Below are 18,332 nucleotides of genomic sequence, written 5' to 3'. Positions count from 1 at the left end.
TGAATTTAATCAGGTATGTTTGAGATTGGACCCTCACAAACGGAGGGATGGGGCATCTAGTTGGCATTTTACCACCAAAGGAGGGGTGATTATTTTTGGGAGAAAAAGAAAAAAACACCGTGGAATGATACGTGAGATTGGGCCAATATTTGGTGCTAGTGGAAAATCGTGCACGGACACGGTACCTTGTGGGTGTTTAATTATTCAATTACGAATATTGTATGAGCACGATGTCCTTGGTTTAATGTGCTTCTGCATTTTTAAGCGAACGAACGAAGGGAGGGTTTACATTTGGGACGCATAACGATAGGGCTGAAGTATAGAAAACCTTCGTGAGCGAAAATAAAGTGACAGCGGGTCGGACGCATAAATTCGTCAAAGTGTTGCGTAATAAACATCGAGACAGATTTTTTTAGAAACATGCATACTTTTAGGCGTTTACTTGATCGAATTGGTAAAAGGCAGTGCGCCTGAAGTTATGTAACCTGTACAACGCTAGTTCGTTTTTTAAGTCTTACCTGTTCGAAGTTTTCTAAAACATTTGAATCGTTTTTACACATTTTTTACACGTTTTTAATTTACCTGGTTTAAAATAAATGTGTGATAAAATTGAGACACATCCCAATAATACTAGGTTACAATTAAGGCAATGGTGGGGAAAAAAATGGCTAAATTTTCTTTATCTGTTTTCATTTACAGACGAAAAAACAAATTGTAATAAAAACATTCCACCTCCAGATGGCATTAGCCAGAAATGAGACTGTAATATTTATTGTTTATTGCATCTATTGCGCGAGGTGTTAGTGGTGGTGTTGTCGGTCTTAATGGTGTCGGTGGGTTTTCCGGCCGCACCACATACGCCACACCATCGTGCATAATTTGCCGTTGTACTGCTGTATGTATTTTTTTTCGATGCTTTTCTTTCTTCTATCTCTTACTCTCTCCGGAGCCAACTGCACACGCCATCCGTACTGCTCTCCCGAAACCGTTTTACTCGTGCCGTGCTTGTTCCTTTCCTTCGGTGTCATCTTCTGACTGTCGTGCCCGACATGGCGTAAATGGTTCATCCGGAAAATGGGAACCGTTTTCTTGAGATAAAAGCGATTCTCTAAAAGCCCGGTCGCCTTTGCACGACGCTGCGTTCTTTTTGCTTAGCGGGACGGTTTGCACAGGGGTATGGTGTTATTGTACGGGCAGGGCCGAAGAAAAGTCCCTGCGTGCAACCGGGGGTAAGCAACCGGAAGAAAGGGATGGGGGAGCTTTTTTGTAACACGAAAAGGGGAGAGGGAAATGTTAGGAAATAATGCAAACTGGAGAAGCTGTGCGCTGTGTCGGGTATGCCTATCGCCATGTAATAGAAAGATTCCTCGCAGCAAACACTGTGTAGGCTCAGACCAGCACCAGTATGCTCAATATCGCGTTTGCATGGTACCAGTACGCACAACCGTCCAGACGGGCTGGGGAACGGGAAGAAGTGTGCGGTAAGAAAAGAAAATCGTAAGTACCGAGCACTAGCGCACTCTGGTCGGGAGATGCGACAAGGATAAAGTACTGGGCAAGTTAAAGTCGATGTAAAAGACAGCCAAGTCACAGCATCTGCTACAACGGTCCATGTCGTCGTCGCTGTGTGCCGTCCCCTTGTGCTTCCGCTTTGCGCAAAGCTCCACAACAGTAAAGCGGAAAGCCTTTACCTCTTCCTTACAGCGCTAAAAGGGTGTGGTACGTAGTGGCCGATTCGGTTGTAATAATGGCTGTTGCAAGAAAGAGAGCACAACGGCAACAAAAAAAAAAAACGCAAGCGCAACACTCTTCTCTTTGACATCGCATGCTTTGTACACACGAGATCGAAGGCGTTCGGGAAGGCGGCCTGGGAAGCAAACCGAGCAGGAGAAGGTGGTCGGCTCAGCAAAGTGAAAAACATTTCACTTCCTGAGCGGAAAACATAAGGAAAATGGCGAGATAAACTTCGCGATTGTTTGACTCCGCTCGACTCGACGTGCCCTCGCTAACACGCCACGCCACATGTAATGTACCGCTTAGGGACATGGGCTTAGTGTGGGTGTGTGTATGTCAGAGAGAATTTCTAAGGAGAAGGGAACTTTGGGCAGCAGTTGTGTGTCGCATGCAGAGAAAATAAGGGATTGACGGGACGGGAATGTGTTTTTGTACTTTGTTCCTGTCGCGCCCAGGACTCAACCAACCGCACACACTGTGTACTACGCCATTAGTTTGATGGAATGTAATGATGGTGATATGAAAGTGTTGAATGAATAATTATGCTGCTTTGCCGCTATTATCGGGGCCCATTGATAAGTAGACAGTTAGTTACCGTAACGGTGACATGCAAACACAACGACGGCACTGGAAAATTATCATGCCGCTGAGAGTATTCATTATGGATCGATTATAGTATTAGTTTATTGGGTGGTAATGGGGTGGAAGTCTACTGCTTTTTAAATATCTTTTGTCCTGATTTATGGAGCGGTGAAATTGTGTTCTCGTTTTCAGGTTTACAGGTAATTGCCTTCAAGTATGCATAGAATTTCCCCTTAAAGTATGCATCTTGCAATACAAGATATCTGCATTAAACAGCTTCAAGATTCTTTTTATGTTTTATAGTAATGGCTCTCCCATTAAATTGAAATGCAAGAAGACTTTATTGATTTTTTGCTTAGCAGCATCTCGGCTAATTGCTACATTCGGGCTAATAGTTGGGTCCTTTAGTTTGCTGGTTGGTGCGGAAGTTCTGAGCCGCTGCCGCTGCCGCCATGTAGCAATCGTTGGGGCAAACGCCAGGAACACCCGGTGCTCCACGAACGCCTGGATGACCTGTGTGGAAAAGAACGAAGCATGCATTGATGCCCTGCAAATCATCTCGTATAACGTACGATCTGTAACTTACCTGCTTTACCAGGCTCTCCACGTTCACCTGCCCGACCTGGTGGCCCTATCACGGAATCTCCTGGCGGTCCGGGGGGACCGACCGGACCTTGCGGACCAACGTAGCCAACACCGTCACGCCCATTCTCGCCCGGAATGCCCGGTTCTCCACGCTCTCCCGGTGGTCCGGCAACGCCTGGCGCTCCCTGTTCTCCCGGGATGCCCCTATCACCGGTGAAACCGGGGAATCCACGCTCGCCCTTCTCGCCCGGACGTCCCGGAGTACCAGGTTTGCCCGGACGGGAAACTCCCGGTGGCCCAGGAGGTCCAATTAATCCCTCCGTCAGTTCGGCAATGTGATCTCGTAGCACTGCCCGACAGATGTCGCTTACTTCTGCCTCAGTGTAGGTACGGCCGGGGACACCTGGAACACCCGGAGGTCCGGTTTGTCCCGGTAGGCCCGGTATTCCCTGAGGTCCTGGAGCACCATCCACACCTGGAGGACCTGGTACGCCTGGAGCACCCTCTGGACCTCGCAGACCACCGGCGCCCCTCTCTCCGGGCAATCCGGTATAACCCGTAGGTCCTCGATGGCCGTAGGACATGAAGTTTTCGAAGTATCTTCCTCCCCCGCCGCCACCTCCTCCTGAACCATCACCGGGAGCACCCGGAGGACCTGGTAGGCCTGGGGCACCGGGAATGCCCGGCAGTCCTTGAGTGCCTGGGAGTCCTCTGGTACCGGATTCTCCCTTCTCTCCCTTTGCACCGTCATTTCCTTGCAGTCCGGGCAGTCCGGGAGGTCCTGCTACACCTGCACCAGCCCTAGCACTACCAGGCTCTCCTTTCGGTCCTCTTGGACCCGGTTCTCCAGGGTATCCAACTCCATCTTCACCTCTTGGTCCTGGTGCGCCGCGCTCTCCCTGTTACAAGTAAATTTACATTGTAGGAGGGAACTTGTTAAAGCAATGGTAACGTTACCTTTACACCTGTTGCTCCAGGTAAACCGTCCGCACCGGGAAGGCCTGGCGCTCCGGGCGGTCCGATCAAGCCACGTGGTCCAGTTATCGATTGTCCATCACGACCCGGGGCACCGGCATCACCTTTCTCTCCTCTTAGGCCTGCACCGGGAGGACCTTGGGGACCGGGAAGACCTCGCGGTCCAACGGGACCGGCTACGGTCGACCCGGCCACAGCAGCGACTCCTGGTTCACCTTTCTGTCCCTTCAGTCCAGCAATACCAACTCCGATCTCTCCTTTCTCGCCCTTCTGACCAATTCCAGGAAGTCCCGGAGGTCCTTCCAATCCACGAGGTCCGGGAGGTCCCTAAAGTTGTAGAATTATGAATGTGTCTATTCTGTTTGTTCATTAGCAAGTTAAGCTTACCCGTCTTCCAAAAGCACCAGCTTCACCTTTTAGACCTGGAAGTCCGGGAGGTCCCGCTGGTCCTGGAGCTCCCTAGAAATTGTAAAAGCATTCACCATTTTTAGAGAAAATTGAACGGAAAAAAGCACAACAACTCACATCTGTTCCGTTGTATCCCGGGGGACAGACGGTATTACAGTCCGACTTTGGGGTCGGTCCTTCGGAAGATTCGCAGTTAAAGATGCGACATCGTACACGGGCAGTTCGTCACAATTGCCCCGGGCCGGGCGCGTTGGGTCACAGTTCATTACCATCCATTGCAGATCGATGATGGGAGATTCTGGCTCAAAGACGGAAGTTTCCGCAAACCTGGAAATTGAAACGTACCCATCGGCTACGTCAAAACGATCCCGCGGCTCCAGGGGAACGTTAAGATTTCCGTCGGTATCGCGCACTGGACGACAATCGACCCAAAGGTTCAGATAATCGTTCGTAACACCGAGCATAATTTTGTGCCAGTTGTGATCGAAAAGCTAGAGAATGTGAGAATCAGTTAGAACACGCACTCCACTAGTCACGCAATACTTGACCCAGCTCACCGTAGTGTGATGATACTCCACAATCTGCTGCTCACCCTCGGTTGCGGGTAGTCCGATCTGCAGAATCTGCCGACCGGGGTTCAGCGTGATGGCTAGCTGGCTTTCCTGCACCTCGTTCGTCACCTCGAACAGATGCCAGGACGATTCGCCCTCATCCTCGATGCGGTACGTACACTCGAAGGAAAACTGATGCGGTAGCCCGAGCGGAAACGCGTCGACCGAGCGCATCGTTAGGTTCGCCTCCTTCTCGAAGCGATAGGCCGTCTGGTACTCGTTGGTGCCCTGCAGCCGGTGCATATGCTTGCTGCTTGCCTCAATCTGATCGAGCCGGAACTCGCGGATCAAGTCGAACGATCGCAGATCCACATCGCCCGGTCGCCAGCGTCCGCACGGACCTTCCTCATAATCGTCTCCCTCTTCGTCTTCGATTTCTAGCGTTTTGAGCAGAGAATGAATAATGCTAGAGACTTTTGCCATGATCGATTGACTTGGGCACAAACTTACGCGACTTTACAACGCTTGTCAGACACAGTAACAGCATGAGCAGTCTGTATGAGAACATTTCAATTGCAAAAGAACGATAAGGAACAAAGCAAATTGGCACCGGTTCAATGTATAAACATAATATACACCTTCAACATCACAAAAAATCTGTTTCAACCGCTTGAAGAAATACACACCTTGTTAAAGAAATTGAATACATTTTGCAGTAAATCACAAATCTTCCTTTGTGCACACTTCACATGCTTCCGAGCAAGCGTTCGTTCAGCACACCAGACTTCAAGCTGCAAAGAATTGAGATCCACCCTAGATCGAATCTAAACTTCAACTGATCTCTAGCAGCAGGCGAGTTCTTTGGAGCATTCCCAGCGCCGCTGACATTGGCACACAAAAATGGAAAAATTAATTCATATACCATATGCTGTGCTCCAACAGGCAAGCAAGAGCGGGCGTATCGCGAACCCATCACGAATAAACGCCAGCGGACGCTTGTGTGTGGACGCTGGAGACACGACACGATGGTGCTAAAACATTTGTGCGCGGATGGATGTAACATAAATTAACTCTCCATTGGCATTCACGGCTCTGAATGCAAAGCTGTTCGCCAGATGTGTTTCGGGCTTAGGGAAGTCTAGTTACTTTTTGTTTTTTTTGTCGCTTCACACTCTGTGAGAAGTTGTTAAGAAGTGGGTCACATGGTTTCACCCGTGTTTAGAAGTCGGATCTTTTGTTCTGAACCGGCTCTTACATTAGGGCGCTGCTTGGTGTTTCGAGCAACGATTGGATTTGAGTAAAAAGGCAAGATAAAGTGGCCTGATTTTGATTTAATATATGAACTAGCGGCTTAAAATAAATTTCATATTCCTTATGATTTATGTTCAATTTCGTCCAATTAAACGATGCTTAATTTCAGCCCATCAAAAAGCCATTACTGTTTCCAGCGTTCCGGCACGAAGCGTGACATGGCTTTAGAGGAAGTGTCTAGCTCGATAGCTTTCAAATAAATTAATGCTTTTGCAGCGAGCTTAAACTTATCATATCATTAATTCTTTGGCACCATTTTCCGAATGTCATCGACCGTCTTGGAGCTATTGTTTTGGAACTTTACGGTTCAATTCCTTCCCAAAAAGCGCGTACGCGTCCCACACTACCGCACACCGGCAGCGGCAGGTGAAGTGTGATCGCACAGTGGATGGGAAAATCTTCAAACATTACTTCGAACATCAAATCCGCCCTCCGTTCGATGGTGGTGATGGTGGAAAACTTCACTAACGAGTGTATTGCTCTTGTGCCCTGTGTTGGGAACGTTTTTGTGAACGCTTGTGAAGCAGCGTCCAGAAGTGTTTTTGGGCGAAAACTCAGACAGCCGCCAAAGTCAGCGAGCAGCGCATTGATGGACGGGAAACTTTTCATCGTTTTTCTTCGAAATTACTCATTAAGCGCTGCTTAAAGCCATCGCCCGTCGGCTTGGTTGAAGCCAGCACACAGTCAATGGTATGACGGTGTGCTAAATAAAGCGTACGAGCGTGCGGCGTGCAAGGGGTTACGAACTGTTGGAGGGAGGAGAAGGCAAGGGTTGGTATTCCGCGACGCGGGCTGTGGGTTCGCCCTCGACCAGCATTTTCCGGCAGCTACGGCTTCGCGTTTCGTTGGCACATTTTGATGTCGATTTTGCGCTGTGTTTCGATGGGAAGCTATGTTGGATCGGGAGGGGTGGAAGGGCAAGGGATGTGCGAGGGGCAGGGTAGATGGTAACGGAAACTGTTTGCACGACCCGTATTTCCACGAGCATTTGCCACGTTGCGCGCTCTCGATGACGAATGACGAAACGGTGACGAATGGTGCCGCTGCCGTTTGCCACCAGGGTTTGAGCTTGATCTCCCGCCACGAACATGGTACGATTTGGGGCTCACAGCGCCTCCATCCCCTCCTACCGCGTCTGTCATTTTAGCGTTGCGGAATAAAATGTGAGGCATCGTTACGGGTGGTCCCAACGGGGGTGGGTGGTGGTGGCGAACGAATCGTAAAATTATCGTGGAATTTATTGTCTCCCAGTTTTGGTAATGGGGGAGGTGGGATGGTGCTAGAAAGGAGGGTTGAGCTTTTCCCACCCAGCAATCGGACGGAGCGTGTTTTGTTTATTTACTTTGGACCCGGGGCGCCCGTCCGAATGGGTGGCGCGTGGCTGTTTTTTTTGCGTCCTGTTCGTGTGCGTTTTTTCGTTGTTCTCGTTGCTTCTTTTTTCCCACATTGATCGTAGCGCCCGCTTCCTTTCGTCGGGACACGAAACTGTTTGTGTGTGTATGATATGTAAATGTGTTTGTTGCGGAAGTGTTGCCACAAAGTACGCCGTTTGCAGCCACGCCACGGAAGCAGATTAGATGATTAAGAAGAGGTTAATTTATTTGTAGCGTGAACAATTATTTTCCACTTAGGTACTGTGCGTGCGGCAAAGCACGAGCAGCAGGGGAGGGATTTCCTTCACCAATTCACCCTTATCTCTTCCCCCCCCTAACCTCACCCGTTCCATCTAACCGATTGCTTTATCAGTCGCAACTCTTTCGTGAAATACGATGGCGCCTGTAAGTGTTGGTCTTTAAAACGAATGTTTTTACTGATGAGCAAGCTTCGAACCGGAGGGGGGATTCGAACGCGGTGGTGGTATGTTTGAGTGTTTCTTTTGTCTTTTGTGCTGCGGTTTTTTGCTCAACAAGTGCGAGAAGCAGCAGCGCTGGCGTGTAGAACTTAATGACACGTTTAACAATTTTATTAGGATTGAATTAATTGTGCTTTGGTGTAATGGTACATGCCAGGGAAGGAATGTGCTTTTACATTGTGTGTGTGTGTGTGTGTGTGTGTGTGTGTGTGTGTGTGTGTGTGTGTGTGTGTGTGTGTGTGTGTATGTGTGTATGTACGAGTATGCCAGTTTGAAACGATTTGATTGATGCATTTTGGTTTGAACGATGTTTGTAAGAATTTTTTTTAATGCAGCTGTTGTGCAGGAGGAATGCAATGTAATAATGGTTGAATGATTTTAATTTGTATTTAACTAGCTTTTTCATTTGTTTTTGGACAGATCTTTAACTAAAAAACTCCATTACAAATCAATTATTTATATTAATACTAGCTGATTTACCCGGTCTCACACGGGATAAAATTAATGTCTCGTTTTAATAAAAAATAGAATAATTTGCATTCCAAGAAGTATAAAAACAACGATTAAAATGATTACTATGATTTTATCCCAAAGCTTCGATTCTTGTTACCAATCATAATAACAGTATGTAATAAAGATGTGCTATGACAATCATCCGCTTGGGTACCACTAAGTTTTTGGTTTATCACGGAGTTTATTGGACCCATATACCATATATCATATACAGGCACTCCATGATGTTAATGCGGACTGGAGGGCAATCGCGTATCTCTAATCTTAGCGTAAGTCGAATTTCGATGTTTTCGGTCAAATTATAGCTAATTTTCGTATCATTCTGCATGAAGGGGTAAGTTTTAGCCATTAAATTAGTTATTTGATCTGATTACTAATCAACTAAAAAATTAAAATTTTGTACCATTTAAAATGGTTTTTTAAATTTGACGTAAAGATAATTTATTTTTAGTTTGACATTTGATGTATCAAATTAGTATAAGCACTGTCAAATTAAGAAAATCGTGTATAGCGAAATTGCGTATATCGAGGAATACCTGTACCTTTTGAAATAGTTTTTAACATCCGATCAAAACAGAAATTATTTGGCATTTTACAATAGATGTGTCAAATCAGTACAATTTGCTCAAAGAACTGTCAAATTTAGGAAACCGCGTATATCTGAATCCGCGTATAAGAGGTACCGTGTATCTCGGGGGCCGCCTGTATATCGAATATGGCGTATATCGGGGAATATCTGTACCCATATACCAGCGCTAAAAAGCTATCGCAATTGCAAGGCCTCGTGCGAGCTCGCAAACTTCTCGAAATTGCTTGCGGGGTTTTAACACCAGTGTAAACTGCACTTAACACCGAGCGTCAAAGCGATGTATACAACAACAACAATACTGCTCTTGGTATGGGATTAGAAAATTGCTAATAAATTAAGTTTAGTGTAACTTCTGAAAATGATATAATTCTTAAAACCTATTCTCATACCACCATAAGGTGTGTGCAAAGTTTCGTTGAAAATGATCCAGCCGTTTCGGAGGTTGCTCGCAACAAACACCGTGACACGAGATTTTTATATATATAGAAGATAATATTTCTTACTTTTTACACAGTTTTCCAGGGGTTCTCATAGTTGTGGGACACTTTTTTGACTCTTTATTAATGGAAATGAACTTTATATGATGGAAACTGGACTCTATAGCACCCTTTTTGGACAGGCTTCTTGGAAATTCCCATTTGATCTGTCCAACAAAGGTGCTATAAAGTCCAGTTCCCAATTACAGTAAGTTCATTTCACACTAGAAAAAGTCAATAAAGTGTCTCATAGCTGTGAGAACCTCTGGAAAACACTGTATTCTAATTTAATGGAATTTCAGGTTATATTTCAATACAACATATTGCATTCCTGGCTAACAATGAACCGGTTTTGTCGATTCCTTCAAAATGCAGAGAAAGTTTGTCAACTGGTGTAATGGGATTTTTAAAATAACATAAGAAGCTCTTGTATTTTTTTTTATTTTAGAGCAAAATGATCATTTACTGCGCGATAAGAACTCGTTTTAAAAGATGTTTAACATCAGGACGGGTAAGATAAAATGCAACCGGTTTACTAAGACGTAAGCATTCGTAGTTTGATGCTAATATTAATAAAAAGGAAATGTTTTGTTTTCTGGAATGTGGTAAACTGAATGGAATGTTTTTAACACTCATAAATTTAAACACCAATACCAATAGTTTCGGTGGTGAAGAAGTGCATTTGTTTAATTAAATCTAAAACACCTCATCCAGTTCGTCGCTCGCCAATGTGCTGATATGAGCATCAACATCTTCAGCTTATCCGTCGCCCATGGGTGTAGAGCTAGGTTAACGGTAAAGTTTGCCTGTAATGGTTGGAAAAAAGAAAAGAAAAATGAAAGAGTTTCTCCTACAATTACAATCATACCGTAGCGTCAATAATACGTACACTGTTACCAAACACCATCGGTGTGATTACTTCAATTAATTACAAGCTGCACGGAAACTTTGCACATTTTACAACCAGCTGCCCCTCCCCTGGGCACATTTCTACTGCTCCCTTCAAAAATCCTCACGCCAACATGCACCAGTGCCGGGCACGGGGCCCCGAAACATGTGACCCCAAATGCGCAAGTGCACAACTTTTCCAACCTGCTGTTCTCTGGCCCTCCGCTGGTCCCCTGGGCGCTCGCCCGCCTTTCTGTGTGTGTGAGAGTGTTTGTGTGCCTGTCTGTTACTCAAGCAGCGTTGCAGTTTCTCGAAGCACAGCAAACCGGACGGGCGGGGGCGCAGCACACACACAGTTGTTTCGCGCGTCCCCGTCCATCTTTATCGTGTTTCTAATTTCCTAATGTTTCCATAAACAGACACGATCCAATTATGATGGCAACTTTCAGGGCCGTTCCGTCCCGTCCAGCAGTGAACCAGTGACGAACGTCACTTCGGCCCATGTGATGCCGCCAGTCCCATTATCGGTGGACACGGGCGGTTGCGAGGCGGTGTGATAAACTTTCGCTATAACTTATCTGTGCATTAAAATCACTTTGACACCAATTTGCTGGCATACATCTGTAAAAGTTGCGAAACTTTTTTAATGCTTGTTTCCTTCTTTTTCCCTGCTCGAGCTCGGCTCGGGGCCGGGCTCTCTGGCTCTATCTTTGGGATCTTGGGTGGAAGGTTTCTTCGGTAAAATCACATCCGGCCATGAGTAGGGAGCGTTTCGTTCGAAGGATTTGGTGCGAGCCCGTTTTCCCGTTTTGCCCTTTTTCCGTTTTTCGCTCTTTGTCCGTCCGGCCCGCCCGGTGAACTATTCACCATTGCACTCACGAGGTTGGGTTTCATTTCTACTTTCAATTTGAAGCAATTACCAGGGACCACGGAGAAGCCGAAGATGATGAGATGCCCATCTACTACCGGGTGGGGAATTGTGTTGGGAAAATAGTGCCTTTGCTGTCCGCTCGCAAAAGCCAGCCCATGGGGCCGCCGCACGGGAAAGCGTACTTCAACGGGCAAAAGTTTGTACGGCGCTGCCGCTTAAACGCTTCAAACGGAATGGAGAAAACTAGACAAAGAAAAAAACGATGGCAAAAAAAAAAATGTGGCAGAAGATGTGCTCACATCCGGGAGCTGGACCATCGCTGCCTTTTCCCTCAAAATGGCAGCAAGGAAAAGCGAAAATGATAGGGCAAATGAGAAAAATGCGATGCAAGGGCATGGTTAAAGAATACTTTAGTTTCAAGTTTCCATAAAGCTCGAGGGAGGGGAAGGAGCTACCCATCGTTCGTGGGGGCTCTCATTGCTGTTGGTTGATTTCGTTATAATTTTCACCGGTTCGTTGGTCATCGTGGTTGCTCGTGGTCCTCCGGTCCGATTCCGGTCCACTGTAGTTCGCACCCGCTGGAGAGGGACCCGTTCTCCGGAGGTGGGATGAACTGCAGTCGTTCCCGCCTTTGCGTTGCCAGGAAGAAACGGGTCAGGTTGGACGAGTGGTTCTGGTTGCCTGCATCGATCAGATTCTGTTTCTTCTAGCAGTTGCCAGTATCGTTTGGTTCTTGTTAAGGCTTTTTCAGCTTCTTTTTTCTTTTTCTCGTACCGTTGCTTAATGATGAAAGTTTTACTATAAGTAATCATCTATAGCAATTAGAGTTTCGTTTGCTAGGTTTTCTTCTCTGCATATCTATCTTTTTGCTCTCCCTTTCCTGCTTTTGTGCAATCTAAAGTTTGCGTGCCTTTGAATGGCGTCGCTAAAATCATCCTGTTGTAAGCTGCTTTTGAAATCAGGGAAGAACTTGGGATTGGGCTTTTTTTTATTCTTCTGACTAAGTTTATACAAGATTCGCCCCAAACTCAGGCCTTCACGAGTAAGTCACGACCGACAAAAAGGGGAAATACTTTCGTACTTGCAGATTCGAAATCAAGGACTTATTTACAATATTTTATCCTTTGATGTTTTGTTACATTTTTGCTTAGCATGTTTGTTATTTCTTTAAAGCTTTGAATGCATTATATACAACAAAGTAACTGTAATTAATTATCTGCTGGCTTATAATTTGTATTTCTATTTTCTAGTAACACAAAAGCTCTTCTTTGATGAGAAAAATAAATAAATTTGTGGTATTTGATTGCGTTTACCGAACCTTAAAGGAAGAAGGATGCAAGTAATGCAAAAGGAACCATTTTGAGTCCCTTCATTTTAAAGTGAACGTACAAACGATCGCTTTTCATCCGCCCAGATGCGGTTGACATTCCATTACGATTACTGAGCGCAGGACTGTGATGTGCAAGTGTATGTGTGTGTGGTTAGAACGGCAACAGTAAACCAGAAAACCGACCTGAAAGTAAATAACCTTCTACTTTCTGTAAGCTCCGTACGGCCAATTGCACCGAAACCGTCGTCGTCATCATCGCTGGCCCCTCCTTGGCTGTCGTCCGTGAAATCAGTTTTCTATTTTCAATTCTGTTCGATTGTTCTTTGCGCGCGCCAAGAGCCTTCATCGTGACCTGGGGGTGCGTCTACGGGTTTTTTTCCATTTTCGCCCTCATCACAGTTGCATGATGAAACGATGCTCATCTTTGGCTCTCTATTGTGCGCCAAGAATCAGGCTCTGTTGATTTGATGATCCGCGAAGTACTTCAGGGAGCTATGTGTATGTGTGAGCTCTTTCTCGCTGTACTTACACCCTTCGCAATCTATTCAAAAGCCTAGGGACGGCGGAAAAAATACGTAAAGCAAGACGTGCCCTTAAATCTTGTAAACGCGAGCACTTCAAAGGGCGTGAGGATGGTATTTTTCGTGTTTTTCTTGTTGTTGTTGTTCGGCCTGTGTGTCTGTGCATTTGTTTTTGCTGCTCTTGTACGGTGGCTTACGGGGGAAGCAAAAGCGGATAAGTGATACAAATTGAATAGCGCTAGGGCTATTGTTTTCGGTCGGGGTTGCCTTTCCGCGGTGGGTCGTCCTTGACCGAAGGATTGCGAGTTGTTGAGTTTGAATAGAATAATTTGGATCCGTGCTTGGGATCAAGAGGGGTCCGTTATTGTGTCTGTGTGTGTGCAGCGTCTCAATAACATTATCAAGCAGGTGATTATCTTTCATTTTCGTGGGCATCCTTGAATATGCTTCAAGAGCGGCCGAGGAGGCCAAACATTGTTTGTAACGGTCCCAAAAAAAGATGTTGAAATGAAATGCCAAATGAAATTCTCTCGTAGTTTATGACTTTTTTTTATTTTTTCCGTTTGTATTACTATATTGAACAAAATATTTTCACAATTATTGTGTTGCTTAGCAATTAAATGTTCATCCAGGAAGTATGCAATTTACGCACCAACATCAGCTTTATTGCGACAAGTTTGCCCATTAAAGGGCATCAAGTAACAACATTGCTTATTTATTTCCAAGTAGTTCATAAAAGCAGGTTTCAAACATAATTGAACAAAAGAATAACTTGCAGACGGATGTAGAAGAATAAACTGCTTCTTACTCAATGTTGTTCTTTGATACACTTAGAAAGACCGTTCTTCAATTGTTTGGCTGGTTGACCATTTTCTAACTTCATCAACCGAAGCGTATCCATCGAGCAGGAAAATGATGTAAACCAACCCCAAAAAAAAATCTTCATTTTTTCTATTAAAAGACTTTGCTGCTAATTTAATACTTCCACCCATTAACTTCGTGAGCATGACTACGAGGGCTTGGGTTGATGTGATTGTTGTCGCAAATCAACAACAGATTGAAACGGTAAGGTACAGCTTTGCCCGCTTGTTGGTGGCCCTTGGTTGGGGGAAAATAAGAACCAAACAAACACAAAACCATAAGACAAAAAAAGAAGGTACCGAAAGCGGGAGCCCAGTCACATCGCCTGCTCTCGGGGTCCTTAATCCTGCCCAGCCGGAAGGTGGCGAAAGTAGACAAATGTTTCAATTATTATCCCAACCTGCCCTCCCGACCACGTTGTAGCTGTGCGTCTAGCAAATTGGTGCGCATTTGTGACAGGACGGCTAAAGACACACGCACACACACACTGACGGGGGGCCCAACAGGCCCACATCATCTTAGTGCGGCCGACGCCGTGTCTCGATCGATTCGCTCGGTGGTGGCTCGGCTGGTACAAGGAAGAAGCTTTTTCGCATTAACATTTTCTTTTCCGCCTTTACCGCAAGACATTCATCCAGAAAGGCAGGCCGTGCCTGCCAGTGCGTGGTCTTTCCACTGTCTCAGTTCCATCGGTAGTAGAGAAGTGACAGTTTCTGGATCCTGCTGGTGCAAATTCAATCGGAACGTCAGCATCAACGGGCCCCAGCACTGGAGCGACGAGAGGCGAGAAGGGATGAAAGCATTAGCTCTGTAGCTTCCGGTGTAGTGTTTGGGTTGCGTTTGGGTTCCCCCCGATGCTCTCTCTCTCTTCCTTACTCCCGATCCCCAAGCGAGAGACGAAATGAAATGGAACGGAACGGAACGGTGGCAATGATTTTCCCAGACATTAGCCTGGAATCTTGACGATTATTCATCATGTCAGTTGTGTTGTGCCGTTTCATCAAGGACCTTTGAGACGAAGAGGAGTGATGAACCGAAAGCAAGGAGTAGTAGAGTGGAGTACCCATACACCATTTCGTTCTTTTTTTTTGGTTGCTTGCTGTGGGCTTCCGTTCGAGCGTTGTGTTCCTTTTTTCGGGGTTCGTTTTGTGATTCGGGTGAAGGATGATGTACTGAATTTCTTGTTCTTTCGTCGCGTTGCGATTACGTCAGGGCGCTTCATTGAGGGTAGGGGTGCACACAGATAGAGTGAAAAGCTAAAAGGGACACGACACACCACCGAGAGCATCTTCCCGGAGATGTTTTTTTTGTTTATTCTCCTGTTGTCGGTTACCTCTCACATTTCACATTGCGGAGTTGCTGCTGCTAGCAAGGAGACATGGGTAAATTCCTGCTCGCAAGTAAAGTTCCGCTAGAGTGTATACGAAAAAGCGAAGCTTTCTTCGAGTTCGAGTTTGACAAAGGACCAAGCGGTAGATGTGACATTTTTCCTCGGGCCTTTTTCTGGATGAATCGGTAGGGTCGATACAAGCCCGGGAGAAGACGAACGGGGAGAAAACATCGCGACCAGACGCTGTAGGCCTTGCTTTCTTGGGCTTGGGAAGGCTCACGCGTAAGAGAGATGGAGGGCCGGTCTTTAATGATCTGTGCATTGCGACGGCGTGCATTGTGTTTGAGCCGCAAGGACGCAAAAGGACCTAGGCAAGAAAAACGGGAATGGCGCAAAATTAAAGATTTGCCATTTTGCGTGACAGATTATGATTAATTGATTCTAAAACGGAACCATAGTAGCAGGTTGGTCACAGTTTAGTAGTAGTAGTAGTAGTTGTGGTGATCATAGTAGTAGTAGCCATTTCTTTTGCCTCAAAGACCACCCAAAGCTCAGTTTTTTGTTTATGTTCAGGGTCAACGGGTGGTGGCCGGACGGAAATATGTTCAAAGTTTCGTCGGCGTTGACGTGCTCTAATTTTTGGGGTGTGTTTTTTTTTTGTTGCACAATCCCTCCCACACCACACATCTACTATTCCTTTCCAACCCGAGATCTTGTGGTGCTAAATGGTATCGTTTAGAGTCACCACAGCAGCAGCACCAACCAGAAAAAAAAGAAGTGAATGTGTTGGGTGTCGTTTTGAGGTCATTTTATGGGTTTGTTCAGATGGTTCCGTTGAGTGACAGATAGGATGACTGATGGTATAAGCTCGTGCTCGTGTGACGGGCCTGGTGTCGGTGGTGTATGTGTGAGCGAAATGTCAACGCTTTAAGAGGGGATGGGACCTTTAAACCGTGGCGAAGGTTGAAACTGCGTCACACTATGGCCGTGCGAGCAACGAGATTCGCCATAATGTCTTTGCCAAAACAATGCCGCGCTAGACACGCACGGCCCTACTGACAAGAATTATTATCTGCCAGCAATAAAAGTCTATATTACGGCAATAATAAAATATTTGCTGACTTTAGCGCGCAGCGTACCGTAGTAGACGGATGGGGAACTGGCCTGGATGATGTACGCGGTCTGTCAGTCTGAGCGCTTCACGTCTATTGATCCAACGTGAAATGGATAATGGTGGGACACCCCCCTAGTCGAAAACTCGCTGTAACGCATCGTTCTCTCGGCCTGCGTCCTGTAATCGTGCTTTCTTCCCCTGGTTCGATAGACAGAAAGAGGCTTCCCAAAATGCGCGAAAGCCTGCAGGCGAAATTGTTCTCGCAAAAGTGGTTCAAAAACTACTCCGACACTACCACTACCATCCGTGCCATTGCCAGCCGCCATCATCGTCACCGTCCTGTGCGCGATCGATCGAGAATCGAATCGATTCCTTCCGGGCGCTAAAAGCTCACCCGCTGCGAGTGTGTGTGAACTAATGGCCCCTATCTGTTGTTGCTGTTGTTCCTATCCGGCGTTGTCTGTTGCCTGCTGCCCCTTGACTGGTTGTGCCGCGATGTGATGCCACCCCACGCAACGGGCGTAACGGGTCTGCCCGCCCGTGTGGGAGCGCGTGAGTTATGATAGTGCGTCAGCGATTTTTATTCGATCCGAGCTGGGATTTAATGAGGATTTGGTGTTGGCTTGTGTGTGCTTTGCCCTGCCCCGGTGAGAGGGGGGAAGAACGGTGCCACACGCGATGATGGATGTCGCTGCCGTGACGGGTGTGTGTGCGTGTTGCGGAGATGGAGGGAAAATGACGGAAGAACTGACATTAGGATGGTGTGTGCGTGGAATGCGTACGGGACAGAAAGTTTATGGACGGGAAGTTTGACCGATTTTTCATCTAATTTTTCCTCTGCTTCGGCCAAGATAATGCCATTTGTTTCATGTATGTGATGGGAAGGATTTGGCGCAAACGGTGCATTAGGATATTCTTGGGTAAAGAGAAAGGAAGTAAAGATGTATTGGAGAGTTTTATTTTAGGAAATGTGCTTGAGACGGAACAGGTTATTTCAATGTATGTTTGCAAGTTATTGAATTATAGACAATTTTACTCACAAGCTACTGCAAATGCTTTTAAAATTAGAACCTTGGTGTTTTCTCATTGCTGGAAAGGTCTTAAAAATATTATTGTAATTTTATGTCACAAATACTTAATGTTCCATATGATGCTTGAGTTATTAATTTTGTGGTTAAATGTTTTTAACCTCTAGTTTCCAACCTAAAGTTCAGTTGCTAACGTTAAATGATACTAACGTCAAACGACGATCTGTTATCTCGCCAAACATACCAGCCTACTTGTATAATTGGCTGGGGGCCTCCCTTGAATTCACCAAATTCAAAATCCCCTGTCCCATGTCCCGCCACGTCGTCTGTGCACAAAAACAGAGATAAATAATCATTCAGTTGCCGAACCGAACGGATGTTTGAGAATGGGCCACTGTGGGCCGCTCTTCGGTGTAGATCCTTTCACCGGATGTGAAGTACCAGGACACAATGTTATTGGGTCAACAGATTGAGGTTAACTTTCGCAAAGGGTCAATGGCATATTGTGGCGATTGAAGTCGCCCGTACAGCGCCCGGGAGAGCTGCGCGTGGGACGTTTTTTGGGGCGAGGCGATTTAAGGTGGGCAGCAAAAGGAAGCTTGCGTGTGTGGGCTGAAAGCGGGGGGGGGGTGGAAGGGTGGAAATGCAAGGGAAAGCAGAGAATGCTCAAATATACTACACCCTCACCTCCCGTCGGGTTGTCGATTAACTGCTGGGCGGCCATTGTGCCAACTGCTTTTGTGAGTGAGTGCGTGGCACAGAGGCGAAAGCCGTATGAAGTTTGCATCCGGTAAGTTCAATCGTATCAAATAC

General features: G+C 46.2%; 2 protein-coding genes across 9 annotated transcripts in view; one reads left to right on the top strand and one right to left on the bottom strand.

Moving 5' to 3' along the window:
- LOC121595729 (voltage-dependent calcium channel subunit alpha-2/delta-4) overlaps positions 1–18,332 on the top strand; it is a 57,365-nt gene that overhangs the window by 27,598 nt on the left and 11,435 nt on the right. The gene's annotated exons all lie outside the window — the stretch shown is intronic.
- On the bottom strand, positions 2,639–5,693 carry LOC121595730 (collagen alpha-1(IX) chain-like). The gene is given in 9 exon segments (XM_041919927.1): positions 2,639–2,829; positions 2,903–3,800; positions 3,859–4,203; positions 4,264–4,335; positions 4,402–4,463; positions 4,466–4,775; positions 4,842–5,272; positions 5,346–5,389; positions 5,522–5,693. Coding segments are annotated over 9 exon segments (2,310 nt in total). The 5' UTR covers positions 5,545–5,693; the 3' UTR covers positions 2,639–2,704.

This window comes from Anopheles merus, chromosome 3R, assembly GCF_017562075.2.
Source record: "Anopheles merus strain MAF chromosome 3R, AmerM5.1, whole genome shotgun sequence".
Classification (NCBI taxonomy): Eukaryota; Metazoa; Arthropoda; class Insecta; order Diptera; family Culicidae; genus Anopheles; species Anopheles merus.
Note: the sequence above shows the minus strand (reverse complement) of the source record. Positions and strands in the feature narration are given on the sequence as shown.